Below are 15,524 nucleotides of genomic sequence, written 5' to 3' on the forward strand. Positions count from 1 at the left end.
ACGCTTTCTGTATAGATGGCAATAAAAGGATATGGGTTGACCAAACATTACTGAAATTTTAATTATGTGAAAACATTCATTTGCTTAAAAAATGAACCAGCGTGACAATATTTTAGCTGTATTTTGACTTATAAAGATAGTGTGAACATTAAAATTTACTGTTGCATAAACCTATTATGAATTTCAGTTAAATTTATTTATAGAGCCTTATGATTAATACAAGTGACAAATTATTTATTTGAATAATTTATAGTTCACCACAATATCCATTTCATTCATCCATCCCATCCATCCCTCCATCCATCCATCCATCCATCCATCCACCCACCCATCCATCCATCCATCCATTCTATAACTGCTTGTCTAATTCAGGGTGATAGGGAGTCCGGACACTATGGGCGTAAGACAGGGAACAACCCCGGATGGGAGGCCAATTATTATTATTATTATTATTATTATTATTATTATTATTATTATTGTTGTTGTTGTTGTTGTTATTATTATTATTATTATTATTATTATTGTTATTATTATGCCGTTTTACAACATGTGTACCAGTCTTCTAAGGATGTGCATCTCCATCACTGAGCCAGTGTGGTACCTCCATGCATTGCCAATGATCAGATAGTTATAGAGAACTGGCCACTGGCAACAGTTGTGAAACGATGTTTGAATGTCCTTGTGTTCTCGTGTACCCAGTTTTACATCGTCTCCCATTGCCAAAGACCAGTTCCAGGACTCAAGAATGGAAGTACAGAGTACAGTAAAAATCCACAGATGCCATTCTTGCCCTGTTCAAAATATGAGGGATATGAAGGAAATATGAAATATGAAGGATTCACTGGTTGCATCCTTGCCAAACAAGACCAGTCCTGTTACACACTCACCCCAAGTTCATTGCTGGGGGGCAAGTTAGTAAGTCCGGTCTTGCCAAGACCACAGGAACGACCTTCCTGTTTTTGGTATTGAGAAACACCAGGAGATGAGAGATTGCGCTTAAGTGTAATATATGTAATATATGGGGGGATCCATCTAAATACAAAAATATTGGTCGTATGGTAAAAATAATGATTAATAATGGAATAGGGTCCCTACTAATAATTACACATTAATGTAACCCTGATCGTGTGCTGCCTCTGTCTTGATAACTCCAGTGGACAGGGCAGGCCAGGCCCGGGAGCCTCCCGTCGTGGCACGTTTTGGTATGCTGGTGATGTCACGTGGCATGGTGAGGGAGCTGTTGGCCCAGGTGTAGTGCTGCAGCAGCGTCCGCAGGGACACTCTGATTTCTGCTTCTCTGACCCGGCAGGGAGTGGAGTGCGATATGATGGGAGAGGTGGGTGACGGTGAATACAGTCTGGAGGTGAATATGACGACAAAATAAAACTAAAGAGTTGCTCGTAGGTGTAAATCTTAAATCTACAAAACAAACAAAAAAACACAAACACACATTTTGGACTGTATTTTTTTCTCACTCTTCCATAAATACAGGAACAAATGACCAATTCTTCATCAGTGTGTGTGTGTGTGTGTGTGTGTGTGTATATAAATGCATACATAAACATTACCAGAAGATTATCAATGTCTTTTTTTTGTCAGGTAAAACAAAATTATAATTTGTGAGTGGCAACACAACTCAATCACAATTAATTAAAATACTGCCATAACCTTCACTTCACTAACACATTATTTCAATTGCATTTACAAAATGAGCCCTTTCACAGTCCGCGCAGCATCTGTGCCCCTATGCTTAGTGTTTCTGCCTGTTTGCTTCCAAAGGACTAGCATCCTCCCTGCTTCTCTACTGACAGCTGTGAAATCATTACTCCCTGAGTATGGTGCTGCCCTCTGATTCCATAATGACAAGTAGCTGATGGTGACTGTTGAGGCCCAGACCACTGAAGCCCTGACCTATAGCAGAGGTGGTGACATGGACAAGATGGATTGGTGCAAGGGGGGGGGGGGGTTGGTCTGTAAGCAGAGAATTGATTTCAACATACTCTGAGGATTAAAGCAGGACAATGAATGGAAACTGGAACTGAGCAGGCAGAACAGCCCAAAGACCACACCACCTCCTACGTGATGCACAGTCCTGCAGTGCTTACACTGGCTGCTTTCTTCCCAGACTCACCAGTATGAGGGAAACCGTCAGTGCATTTTTCTTTCGAAGGCCCTGGAGTGAATCTCATTTACTCCCCCTCTTAATGTTTGCCACTTTTCCCCCCAAAAGGGTAGAACAGATCAATCAGAAGAAGCTTTATAAAAATTCCCGGTCTCATCTTAAGATCTCATTATACTTCAATATATCATCAGCCTAGCAAAATACAGCTTGAATGGATACACTGCCCTGCTGTGCCACACTTTTGCTTTGATAATTGAAAATCTATAAGGAGACATTTTGGTTAAGCCTCGGAAGACATATAAGACAGACTGTATTAATAGAATGAGAGGCGCATCTGGTGTTTTAGCCTGCTATTAAAGCAGGAACCGGCAATACCATTTTCCATTTCCGGCAATGCTGGACCTGGGCAGACAGTCCTCAGCAGAGGGTACTTAATAAGCAGGTTTGTCATACCACACTCAAGCAAGGCTGGACTTTTGGGTCCACCATGAAAAAGTTTGCCGGCCCACTCCGAAAATTCCCAGCACGACAGATGGCCAATCCAGCACTAAAGGAACGGCTGAGGAAACAGCCCAGGTTCACTCAACATATCTCACAGGTCATGCACAGGTACTGCATTGTGATCCTGGCTTATTTACTCAGGTCTGGACTCATCAGAACACCAAACAACTGTGTAACCAGAGAATAAGAGACTTGAGGGCAATGCTTATTTTAGTATCTTGTGTAAGAATCCTGCTTGAAACTGTATTTTTACAAGAAACAATTTCAGATTTTTAAATTGCTTTACAGGTATGTGCCTATTTTTAGGCTTCAGAAAGTCTCTGAGTCTGGTTGCTTCTGGTTGGTTTCTGAGGAGAGTTGGGGCATAACGGTCTTATAAGAGATTGCTGTCACTAGTACACTACATCTGGAATTAAATCTGTATGGGGGCAGTGGTGCCCTAATGGTTAGGAAAGCATGATTATGATCAGAAGGTTGCTGGTTCAAATTCCTGACCATCAAGGCACCACCTCCATGCAATGCTCCCCAAGTGCTAAATAATAACTGCCCACTGCTGTGTCACAAAAGGGTTAAAGAAAGACGACACAATTTTTGTTGTGTGTCAACAATGACAATCACTTTCACTTCACGAATGCATTACAACTGTAAAGTAGGGGCATCGAAAGTTACAAAAATATTTAATTATACCACCATGGTCTATAAACTACTGAAATAGCTTCAGAAAGACAACAGAGAACTTTTGCGTTAGTGAAGCCAACTATCGAACACAGATGGCAAATTTTATACTAAACCCTGCAGATTTTTGTATCTTTCTCTGAAAATGAGTGATGACAAAAAACATAATGAAACTGTCACTGTAAAATAGTTGCATGTAAGGTAAATGTGTCTAAAAGGAATGTAACTTAATAATTATTCTGTTTACACGTGAAACAGGAAAGTAACAAGGAAAAAAAGAAAAAGCAGAAAAATCAAACAAAGTGTCTGGCACAACATTCCAAACATTCAATCGGTGGCTTCCGAGGCCTCTTGGATATCGTATTTTATGCGAAATTATTATTATTATTTTTTTTGTAAATCCAGTCAGAAGCTTTTTTTTTGTATTTTCATTGGGGAAATGTTCTTCATGCCTAAGCAGATATTCTTAGTTCAGTGCAAATGTTACAGAAGTATTTTAATTGGTGTTAAAGCATAACTTTTGCAATTTATATTTAAAATAACATATTTACACTTATACAGTAGATGCGACTGTAAGTCAAGAGCATTGCTCAAGGGACCAACGGAGGAATCACACTGGGATTTGAACCAGCGACTTTCTGAGCACAGGTACAGTGTGCTGTACTGAGCTATACAGTGAGAAAACTTGCCAAAATGATTCTGAATTAGTACAACAGCAGAGCTCCTTCAAGGGCCTGAACTTATAACCAGCCAGCAGAGAAAAAGATGGCGCTTAAGGACAAAGACACATTACGTAAAAGCTGTCAGTGCAGGTCCCTGGTGGGGCATATCTGCTGTACCCTTGAGAAAGGTACTTAACCTCAACTGTTCCAATGGAATATCCTGCTGAATATATGGGGGAAGGTGATAAGCTGCTCTTGTTACAAAGCAGCACCAATAAATCTTTCGTACCTCCTTTCGTAGTTTTACCACATGCCTTATTGCATCAAACACTTCCTCTGCACGGCTCTGTATTTTTATATTATTCTCCAGAAAAGATTATTATTTAAAGATTATATTTTAAACATTTAAGCGGCACTGAGAAAACAATCATAAACCTATTAAATTTAAATGACACCTTTTTTCATATTGTGTTTAACAATTTTCCAAATAGATACACTATACATAATTTATATATGGTCTTTTATTCAATTTCACATAGTACCAAGCATATAGAATGGTGCACAAAATATATATACACATACAAGCATGCCCAAACATATATATGACCTACATGAAAGGTAATTCTACCCTCTTACTACTATATAAAATTTGGAAATCACTAGAGCATCCTACCCTGACATTTGTCACAAAACTGTCGATATGATACAGCCCTTGGAATATGGCTGTGCTTACGAAGCACAACTGACATCCCTCTAGGGGATGTAGTTCTTCAGAGGATGACACATCTGTGCACTAGACAGACTGATTGTCTTTAGAATCTTTTTTTTTTCTTTTTGCAAGGATCCGCAAAATAAAAGACTGCAAAAAGAGCTAATCTAATTTAAATCCAGCAACACTCCACAATACAACTATGCGAGATGAAGAGAGACTTAAAAATAAATGAATCAATTCATAAAATAATCTTTGGCATAGACAGACAGACAGACAGACCGACAGACAGGCAGACAGACAGACAGGCAGACAGACAGACAGGCAGACAGACAGATAGACAAACAGATAGACAGACAGATCGATAGATAGATAGATAGATAGATAGATAGATAGATAGATAGATAGACGGAAAGGTCAATAATTGCATACATTAAATAAATAAATGAATAAATCTGTAGAATAAATGAATAAATAAGAATTACTTACTTATTAATTACTTATTTATTCACTTGTATGCTAATGAGGCGGGCAGCCCTAACCTTTTCCTAAAGCACTATTGACCAGGCTAGCATACCAGGCAAAAGCAACAGAACTGATCGGCTAGTTGTTTAAGCTTGTCTCCAAGCAAACAATGGCTTCCAAAAGGAATCCAGCATCTGTGCTGCTAAGGGAAGTGGCTGAGCAGCTTGAACACTAGATGCCCACATCCTTTAAAGGAAATCGAAGTAATTGACGTTGTTTTAGCAATACGGCGCCGTATGAGAGATGATCACCGTTTCAGAGCACTTTGTAGAGGGTCCCTGAGGCAAACTTTTGTTCTCATGCCACCCGCTGTCCACAGTTGGCTGACATTATGTGACGCCACGGGGGTGGACAGCATACTTATGCAGTTACCAGCATAGTTCATACCACACCACGCGTATCTGTAAATAGTGTAAATTAGTATGTGTATTTATTTTGTAAGTATAAAATGTCACAACCATGTAACATTTATCGTGGAATGCGTGTGAAACATTAGTGTGTAAGTGTCGCGTAAATTGTTGGCTTCCCTGTCTTTGTCACAGCTAGTATTGATCAGTAGTGGCTGTCAATAAAGAGATTAACTTTCTGTCATCGTCTATATTAAAATGATTCATGCCATCGCCGCAACAGTATTTGTGCTCAGTATCTGCAGTCTGCAGCGGCGAAAAGATTTTTCACGAATTAGAACGAACACAGCAAATTGTTCTCGCTGAAGTGTTCAATTTCATTTTGTCCGGATGTCGGTTGAAATATCCAGCCACTATTTCTTCCTTGTGTGTTATTGGTTTGGTAGAATGAGAGCCTAAATAATATATAGTAACTGGTGCGCTCAAATAGCAGTTTTACAGATGGCCATATGTCACACGCTGTTCATTTTTACCTAACAGCACGTCGGTGTTTTTGACAATAATGTCAGCTAGCATTTCTTCTCATGCAAGCAAAGCCAAGGTAATGGAGTGTAGACCAGCACAGTCACCTGACCAGCAATGCTTTAGAAAAATGTTGGGGCCGCCCACCTCATGAACATACAGATGAAACAGTCTGTAAATAAAATGAATCTGAAAATTTAAAAAATGAATAAACAAAATTCTTCTAAAACCAATTCTTCTAAGTCTTATAGCTAAGTTTCAACATTTTATCCGTAGGCAATTTATCGCTTACTAACTTCATTACATGAATTACCCAACTTGAATAACTTATAAAATCAACTTTTAAAAACGACAATTTAAATTTTCCTGTGATTTTGCTGTAGGGTGATGGGAGACTCCAGATTCACGTTAGGAATCGTACTGTATATTTAGGTAGTTATTGTCTTCTTTAATTACTAACCAATGGAGTATTTTTCTGTGTTACTTTGATCATTTGCAAAGTGAGCACAATCTAATTCTGAAGCTCACCTTGCGTCTCTTTCATATGGCCTCAGAGGTAAGAACATAAGAACATTAGAGAGTTCTTGCAAATGAGAAGGAGTTCTACTTCCCATTAGGATATTTAATATCTAAGTGATGATAAAATTTTATTTTTTGCTGACTTTTAAATAAATCTAAGATCCATGCGTTAACTACTCTGCTAGGGCATTAATCCAAAACCTGCACATTGTGTGCAAAGGAATGTCTTCTTTGTCTTGCTTTAATCTAAACTCAGCCCTAGTTAGTTTTCCTTTGTGGACTCAGTGTTGATTATGTCGCCACCATTAGGGTTCACCTTGTCAATTTCCCTTCAAGGTTTTCAATATTTGGGCAACTGACAATGTTCAAATTAGCTTTACACTAATGAAATTCAGGTCTGTTTTTCTCCATCTTTTCTCCATATTTCCTAAATGAACCACATGACTAGTGGTTCTCTGTGTTTCATCGAAATCATCAGCAGTGTATATTCCTACGCCCAAGATTATTTTACATTTAGTATTGTGGATACCTTATATCTAAGTGTCTAACCAGTTGAAATTATTATATCAAATAATTACAGAGATATTTTTATACCTTCTTTGTCATCAGCAAATGTAAAAAGTGTTATGATTATGCAGGAATCGGTGCTATTTATATGCATTAACAAGCATAATTGAAGAACAAGCAGAAATTAGCGTTTAAATTTGTTTGTCAATAATATCTGACACTGGGCATTGGAATCACCTGCAGTGAAACAGTGGACATGGGCCTTACCTGAAGCTCATCTGGAAGATCTGGCCCAGGTTGACCTGCTGGCTCTTATTGTTGTACCCATGCAGCATTTCCCCAAAGAGGGTGCTGTTCACAATGGTGTTTAGTCGATGGCAGGAGGGCCTGTCACACAGCTCTGTCTGCATCATGCAGGAGCGGCCGTCTGGGGCCAGCCGGTACTCCTCCACACACCTGACATTATTATATAATTAGAGGATGGAAGTAATTAACCAGCTTCTACCATTCTTTACTCCTACAGAAAAAAAGGATGTGAAGGCCAAGGCAGCATAGAATAACAAAAAGGCAGAAAATAAAGCAAAGAAGTGCGGGTTGAGGGCTTTACACAGCAGCAATAAGGAGTCATGTGTGCTACATTTCTGAGTTAAAGTCTCAAACCAAACTCTGCTAACTCAGTAAAAAAAATCTGAATTAAAAGACAACCATAATAATAATAATAATAATAATCACAGACCAGGTACAGCAGTGTCTATCTGATTCATATGACCTATTCAGTGATGGGCATCTTCAGGCGTATCTATTTCTGAATATCTATGACTATGTCTGTGTATAGAAAACATAATACCAGCATAAACAGCTTAGAAGCTTTTGAAGTTTGATAATTGGGTCCCATCATGTCAATGTCAACTATCGACAACCATACAGGTAACATTACTTAAGAATGGCTTCGGTCTGGGCCTTCAAAGAATCTTTTATTTATGTAAAATTGGTCTATAAATTACACAAATGTATCAAAAATCTATCTATAATTTACACGGATTTGCAAAATGCATTGAGAAAACTTGGGCAGGAAGTCAGTTTAAGAAGGGCCTACGGCACTCACCCACAGAACATGTACACATTGCTGGAGGTGGGGTCATCAGGCAGGGGCAGAACCTGCTGGAGGCACAGCTGCTCACAGCCACCGTTAAAGCCATCGGAGCAATCCGTCCCCTTTGAGTAGTCATAGCAACCGGAGCCATCCTTCATAGGCCGCAAGCCTTCAGGACACTGGGATTGGGGAGAGAGGGAGTAGGGTGAACATTTGCACAGTGGTGTCAGAAAGATCTTTTTTTTTTCTTTTTTATGTTCTATACTGTTGGGATCACAGACGCAGAGCAAGAAAGGGAGAAGGTGCCTGCAGTGATGAACAGGGTGGGCCAAAAGTAGGTATACATTTTTTATTTTACAAAGCAAAGTTTTTATTTTACAAAGTTATTTTTAAAAGTAGATATACAGTTTTTATTTTACAAAGTTATTTTTAAAAGTACGTATAAAGTTTTTATTTTACAGTACTAATTGGGTTATGTTTAGTCTCTTAGGTGTCCGTCAAGTTGATACATTCCTGGACTCTGTTGCTGACATTGTGTCACACCATAGCACACAAATCCCGGTTAGCATCCATGTTCACAAATGCTTGTAAGATTAACTCCTTCAATTGATCCACTGTGCGGGGCTTTCTATCAATAACTTTCTCCTTTGCTATGTCCTTCCCTAAAAAGTCCATGTGTGTCAGGACAGGTGCACATGGGGGCCAGGTAATGTTGCCATGGCAGCCATCCAACACCGTGGAACAGTGTCGTCAGGGTAGCTCAAGTACCATCAGAGTAAGCTTGTAGAATAAAAATTTACTTAGTAAAATAGAACCTTTACTTAGTAAAACAAATAAAAACGTATACCTACTTTCGACCTACCCTGTAAAAGTGGATTTTCTGTTCCCACCACTGGTCACTGCACACGTTTAGATTTAGACAGCATGCTATTTAAGAAGGTTGCAGCAGCTTGAAAGCAAATCAGATATATCTGAAGCACCAATCGGTTAATGATACAATGTGTCACCAATATTTTTATGAACCCTTTGTTACACTAATAACAATACTTGGCAGAACAGGTAATAATTACTAATTCGAACCTGCTCCTAAGAAAATTATATTTTTTAATTTAACATTAATGTAGCCTTTTTGCAAATGCAAATCATTTTACCTAATTGAACCTTCAACTATTTGCCTTACAGATGTGAAGGTACCTTTAATGATAAATGCAACTTTCATATGACTATTTTGGGAAGCAAAATGGTTGCTGTCACCTGCTGCGTTGAAACATGCACTGAGCCAAAGTAATGAGACCTTCGGGAGCTAGAGTCCCTCAGAAAGGTCAGGCCCACAGATGCTCAAATGCCGGTGAGCTTTTAGTTGACCATATTCACCCATACACTGCATTTCCTCATTTCACCCCCTCTTCTCATCTATCAGTCCATGTTTACTTGCTCCTGCATGTTTTTTTTTTTTTTTTGTGAAATGTGTTTGTAACGCAGTATGAAAAATATATTCTCACCATTGGCTGACCTCTTACATGAAGTCCTACTGAAATGTACTTCTGTATGCCATGCACTTCTCCTGTCTACTGGTTTGTGTGCAAGACAGAGTTTAGCCCATGCTCATATTTATATTCTTACATTCCATATGGATTCGTTTGGTTCCCCAGTGTGTGACTCATTATCAGCACTCCAGTTCAATAACTTCAGTATATGATTAAAACTGATATTATCACCTAGCCTGCAGACTGAAGTTATCACACTTCAGACACTTATTCATCGGCTTTGCTTCCACGCTTCATTTGCTTCTGGAGTGAAGCCTTGTTTTGTTGCTGCTGCGCTGAGTCTCTCACCAGAGATTCTTTTGTCTTCTGGACCATGTCATATGTAGTAGAACATAATGCACGTTACGGATCAGCTATATCCTCAACTAAGGTTATTCCTCTTGGAGACTCTTATGAAGATTTACCATTCATTTTACAAATCAACACATAAGGTGAAACTATACATATATGAATAAGTAATCATACCACTGTAAACTCCCATTCTGAAAACCCATAAATTAATAATTATCAATGAATTTATTATAACTATTTTCAAATGCATAATAGCTTATGCAAGGAAGCACAAGACCAGTACACCTTGCTCACACATCCACAAAGGCTGATTTACTGTAGAGGGCTCAATAAAAATGTCTTTGGACTGAGGAAGAAAACCAGTGGAAATAATAACAATGACAATAACATGCAGTTATCGTGGTGTATAGCTCAGCGCCTATATGTGGCCAGGGGATCAAATGCTGTTGCTGGCAGAGTAATCGTATCATCATTGGACCCTTGAGCTTAAACTTCCTTGAGCTTAAGCTCTTACACCCCCCCCCCCCCAGCTCCAGGGCTGCTGGATACTGCCTGACCCTGCACTCTGATCCCAAGCTTTTCTCACTTACAAGCTGTTTTAGATGAAAGTATCAGCTACTTAATGAAATGCTATGAATCGAATAAAAACTTGGACACTGAGGACACCTTGCATGGTTCACGGTCTAATTACGGTCACGTGGTACATAAACTAACCATGTGGGATGAGAAGACATGTTTATGCATGTATAAGAACAATACAATATAATTGCATACTGTCCCTAGACTCTGCTCTGCATGCCAACTGCTGTAGCACTCACAAGAGTGCTTACAGTATACACGCATATGTATAAAATCGACATTTTGACAGTTATAAAATACAGCATAAAATTGATTTTCATCAGGGCGTTCCCAGAGACAATCAACATACCAAATCAATGAATAAGAAGTTACAGAAATGTTATTAAAGTGGAGCATAAATGAGAAATGAGACGGTTAATTTGTGTTGTAGCGAGGACAGCTGTTTATTCCTTACCAGGGACGGTGGTAGGATGAAACAAAGGCAACTGTGTGAGCCTCCAGCATTCCTGGCATGTACAATGAGCATAAAACCTTATTCGCTCTTTCTGAAGTACTGAATAATGGGAGTGAATACTTTCTGCCCATTCTGTATCTCGTTCACCTTCTATGTTTGATGTGACTAGAAATGAAAATTTCACTTTGAGTCAAAGGTTGGGAAAAGAGTCTGACAAAGTCCAGTGGTGGGCGACATCTCTCTCGGCTTTCGCTTATGCGAGAAAACATGCTTCGAAAGAATCCTGACAAGAGCAGCATCGCAGAACACATCTGCCGTCAGAACCAGCGCGTGAGAGATGACCTATGATTAGTCCTGCACTGTGATTAGACCCACAGTTTTACCACACATTGAAGATTTATAATTATAATCTTAACTGTACCATTTAGTTCAGCACCATAAAATACAGAATTATAATGTGAATGATAATGCGAATAAAAGTTAGCCCCATATTCAGTGATGAACCACATGCATTTTATGGCTATAAATTTCAGGTTACTTCAGCCATATTAAGAAAATTAATTATAAAGAACTTGATAATATTACTATAATGATATTAGGACTCCATGCCTGTGATCAGATGGTCACTGGTTCAAGTCCCATGCACGGCAGACTGATTTTACTGCCTTTGGGTAAGACTGGCTACTCCAGGGATTGCTTAACCTTGCTTTCTCAAAAAGAAGTTGCTTTAGATAAAAGCATCTGTTAAATAAATGAAATATACATAAAATTGCCTCATGTTATTCCCATAATCGTTATAATATTTTTAGTTTCTAAATCTTTAATTTCCCATACCGTTGCAGAGCAAATAACAAAAGCAGTGGCATACACTGGAGAGGGCAGAAGGAGGGCCTGTGTGTGCTCCACTCATCTCTACTAATTAAGACCTCCATCTGCCTGCAGTGGCTTTTCCGTTGTGGGCCATGCAGAGCACTCCTCAGTGTAAGCAGCCAGCAAAATTCACACACTTCATACATCCGTAGGAGGCACTGGCAAGCGCAGATACATTGACTTCATTTAAACTGGCTAACTGGTACCAATTACCTTTTCTGCCTGTGGAACTCCTGGTCAAAGTAAGATAATAATGCAACTTGTATTCAAAATGTGTTCTGGGCTAGAGGACCCAGCCTATTTCAGAAAATGAATTATGGGGGGTGAACTCCCGGTGGCTGCGGCTCATTAATCTTTGTGATTGTCTATTTAATAAGATGGCTATGGAACCATATATCGTATGTTTACGTCTCTCTGTCCTTGTACAAATAGTACAGCATAGTATGTATCACATTGTATGTGGCTTAATAAACTCATAAAACTGTCTTGAGACAGAAAAGGTTGAAGAAATATAAAAAATTTGCATCGCAATACCAGTCCAACTGACATTTTGGCAGATTATAAGAACTGTGAGAATAAAAGATACCATCTTCACATAAATTATAATAATTAAGCTAAAAAATATTGCACTTTAGCTCAAAATGAGCTAAAATAAAGGGGCCACTATGTCAATAAACACGATTATTTGACAATATGTAACTCAACCAATCAATGTAGGCGTTATTCCTCAATTTACATATAATGGGGGCTACAAAAGAGGCAGAGGATGATGGATGGGAAGTAATGTTTAAGTGGTTTCAGTATAAGAAGTCAATATTGCATTCTTGTGGAGTTATTAGGGTACAAAATTGATTGGGTGGCTGATGAGCAGCAGAAAATACAAGTTAAAGTTCTCAAATAAAGAAAAAATAAAAATTACTAATAGCAAATGCAAGTAGCATTACAAAAATAAACTACTACTTTCTTTGACTATTACATCCATTAATGTAATAACAGAATAAAAACAGTATCAAATGGGCACTAAGTTTCTAAGTATTAATAAAACAAACAAATAAAATAGGATACATTATTCTACTATTTAGTAATCATATTCAAATAAGCTTTACCAGTATCTGCTATATTGTCATGTTTTATATTTGTATTCAAATCTGAAATCATCGACTAGAGGTTTTATGGCATAACTAATGTGAAAAGCAAAGTATAAATCTTCCCAATGTTGGTGAAGTATTTTATCCAACTTAAGCTTATACTGTAACTGCCACAGAGAACATGAAGGACTGAGAGACAACTCTTAATACCGACAGAGTGAGCGATTGGTCAAAAGAGAAGAGGAGTTCCAGCTGATTTCATCCACACTCTGCTGACCCTGCAGTCTCAAAGGGTCCTAATGGAAGTTATAACGATTAAAGCGAAGGGAAGAAAAACCTGAGACCATAGAACAAGGCCACTCAGCAGAAAGCTGAAAACCACTTTCACAGATGAAAGGATTCGGTGCAGTTTAATTAAAACACTCCAGAAGTCATTCACCAGACCAAGTTAAATGAAATACTGGTAAGTCAAATGCAAGATCTTTTCCTTTGTCCACAATGTGGTCTGCTTAGGTCACTACTAAACACCTAACAACAATGGTAAAAAAATATAACGGAAGAAAATAGGATACTGGAGTAGTACAAGTTCCACGGTGTCTCCTGGACAGTTGCACTTATGTGCCTACAGTAGTTTGGAATATAGGAGGGTGAATTAAATCCTGGCAGTTGCAACAGACTTTCAATTCGAAGTTCAGTATTACTAATTGGGGGGTGGGGGATGGATAAAATGATTGTCATTTATTATTTTTTTCTCCCAAAGAGCGCAACAGTGCTCTTTGAAGTGTTCAGTATTTGGACATTGTAATACTGGTGTATAACCCTAAGTGTATATGACACTTTCTTAGTTAAAACTCATATGATATAGCAAAAACAAAAGGCAATTGCTTGGCTTTTTTATTGCTAGGTAAGACAATAAGTCTGTTTTCATGAATGCTACCATGAAATCAATTAACGAAGACAAAAGCATGAAAACATTTTTTTAAAGTAAACCGTATCTAGCTATCAGCATATTTCATCCTTCATATTCCTTCTCATAAATATTACTTCATTCCCATAAATTTCATTACTTGCTTTGTTGTCCGGCACTGATGACCTAGAGGAATGCATTTCTTATTGATATTTGCTAAAAAAGCCACTTAGCCTTTCAGCTAATGCCACTCTGGTTTTCATAATCATTCATTCTGTGGACACAGAACAACAGGAAATCTGAAACATGTTAATTCAAAAGTCTGTCTGTCTGTATGTATGTCTATCTGTCACAAATCTTCATCTCTAAGAGTTTTATCAAATCTGTACATTATTGTCATTTCCTCTTTGTTCAACTCTGGAAAGTCACAACAAGGCAAGGCCTAGAAACGAAGGCCGGAAAATTCCTTTGCAGGGGGCAATGCTCCGTATGGTGCTTGCAATAAACCAGAGCTACCTTTTGGTTCCCTGGTAATTCAGAACTTGCAATGAACACGATGAAGCAGGAACTCAGGCAGGGATTGTTGTAAGAACGGGTAGGGAGAAAGAGCAATCCCACTTCCCTGATTTCATATGAATGCAAGATTTATATCAGGAGATATAAATAATGCAAGAGAGGTATAACAGATGGTAGAGGAGGAAAACGGAAGGAGTGCAATGGTGCTTGGACCAAATGGTAGGAACTATGGGCGCTTTTCACCGGACCAGGAACCAGACTTTTGGCGCTTTGAGAAAGTTTCAAGTGCCACCTCAAAGTACTTAAGCACCAAAAAAGTACCAAAGTGAAAGAGCCAAAAGTACTGTACCATAAAGTACAGTCCTGTTTGCTAAGCAGTACATAATATTCTGCTAAGATCACCTGATCTTGTGGGTCAGGGTTCTGCACTGAAAATCCAAAGCAGCCACATGATGGTAATGAAAACATGATTTAGTCCTTAAATGTCCTTATTCACTGCCTCGTGCCCATTGCTTCCGGGATAGGCTCTGGACCCCCGCAACCCATTAGGATAAGCGGTTTGGAAAATGGATGGATGGATGGATGTCCTTATTCACTGATATCAGCAAAGGGAGCAATGAAAACAAAATCTACCAGCCACCAAGACATTAGTCTTTGTTGGAGCATGACTGGATGCCAAACAAATAAGCAGATCGTCAGATGTCTCTTACAACATAGCATAGGACTATATGAAAAAATCTCAGGTACACCCAAAACACCATAAAGAGCAAACTGAAGGCAGATATAATCTGTCTCACACCTAATAAAACAACTCATCATGCTTGAACAGTCCCATGGGAAGAATATTTAAAGGAGGGACATACAAGGAAAGAAAAACAAGAAACCAGCAGACAAATGTCAGCAGATGAGGTAGAAAACACGGTGTACTGTGACTGAAGTGGGTCGCAGAAATTCACAAGCCAATCTGTCAGCAAGCCACTTGGAGTGCTTGGCAATTGCTTATTTCATTTAATTTAGGCCATGAAAACAAAAAATGCACCAAGTTAGCTGACATATCATAGAAAGAGTGGAATGAACACTTCAGTTTCTC

At 38.7% G+C, this 15,524-nt stretch overlaps 2 protein-coding genes across 4 annotated transcripts in view; one reads left to right on the forward strand and one right to left on the reverse strand.

The window, feature by feature from the left end:
* Window positions 1-15,524, reverse strand: part of LOC125716036 (astrotactin-2-like) — a 228,358-nt gene that overhangs the window by 66,378 nt on the left and 146,456 nt on the right. For all 3 annotated transcript variants that reach the window (XM_048988276.1, XM_048988269.1, XM_048988284.1), the window contains 2 exons: window positions 8,195-8,361; window positions 7,357-7,545 (listed from right to left, as the gene is read on the reverse strand). In XM_048988276.1, coding sequence (XP_048844233.1) covers window positions 7,357-7,545; window positions 8,195-8,361 — 356 coding nt within the window. The remainder of the gene's footprint in view (window positions 1-7,356; window positions 7,546-8,194; window positions 8,362-15,524) is intronic.
* LOC125716164 (basic proline-rich protein-like) overlaps window positions 1-15,524 on the forward strand; it is a 386,857-nt gene that overhangs the window by 3,548 nt on the left and 367,785 nt on the right. The gene's annotated exons all lie outside the window — the stretch shown is intronic.

The sequence above is a fragment of the Brienomyrus brachyistius genome, chromosome 2 (assembly GCF_023856365.1).
Source record: "Brienomyrus brachyistius isolate T26 chromosome 2, BBRACH_0.4, whole genome shotgun sequence".
Lineage (NCBI taxonomy): Eukaryota > Metazoa > Chordata > Actinopteri > Osteoglossiformes > Mormyridae > Brienomyrus > Brienomyrus brachyistius.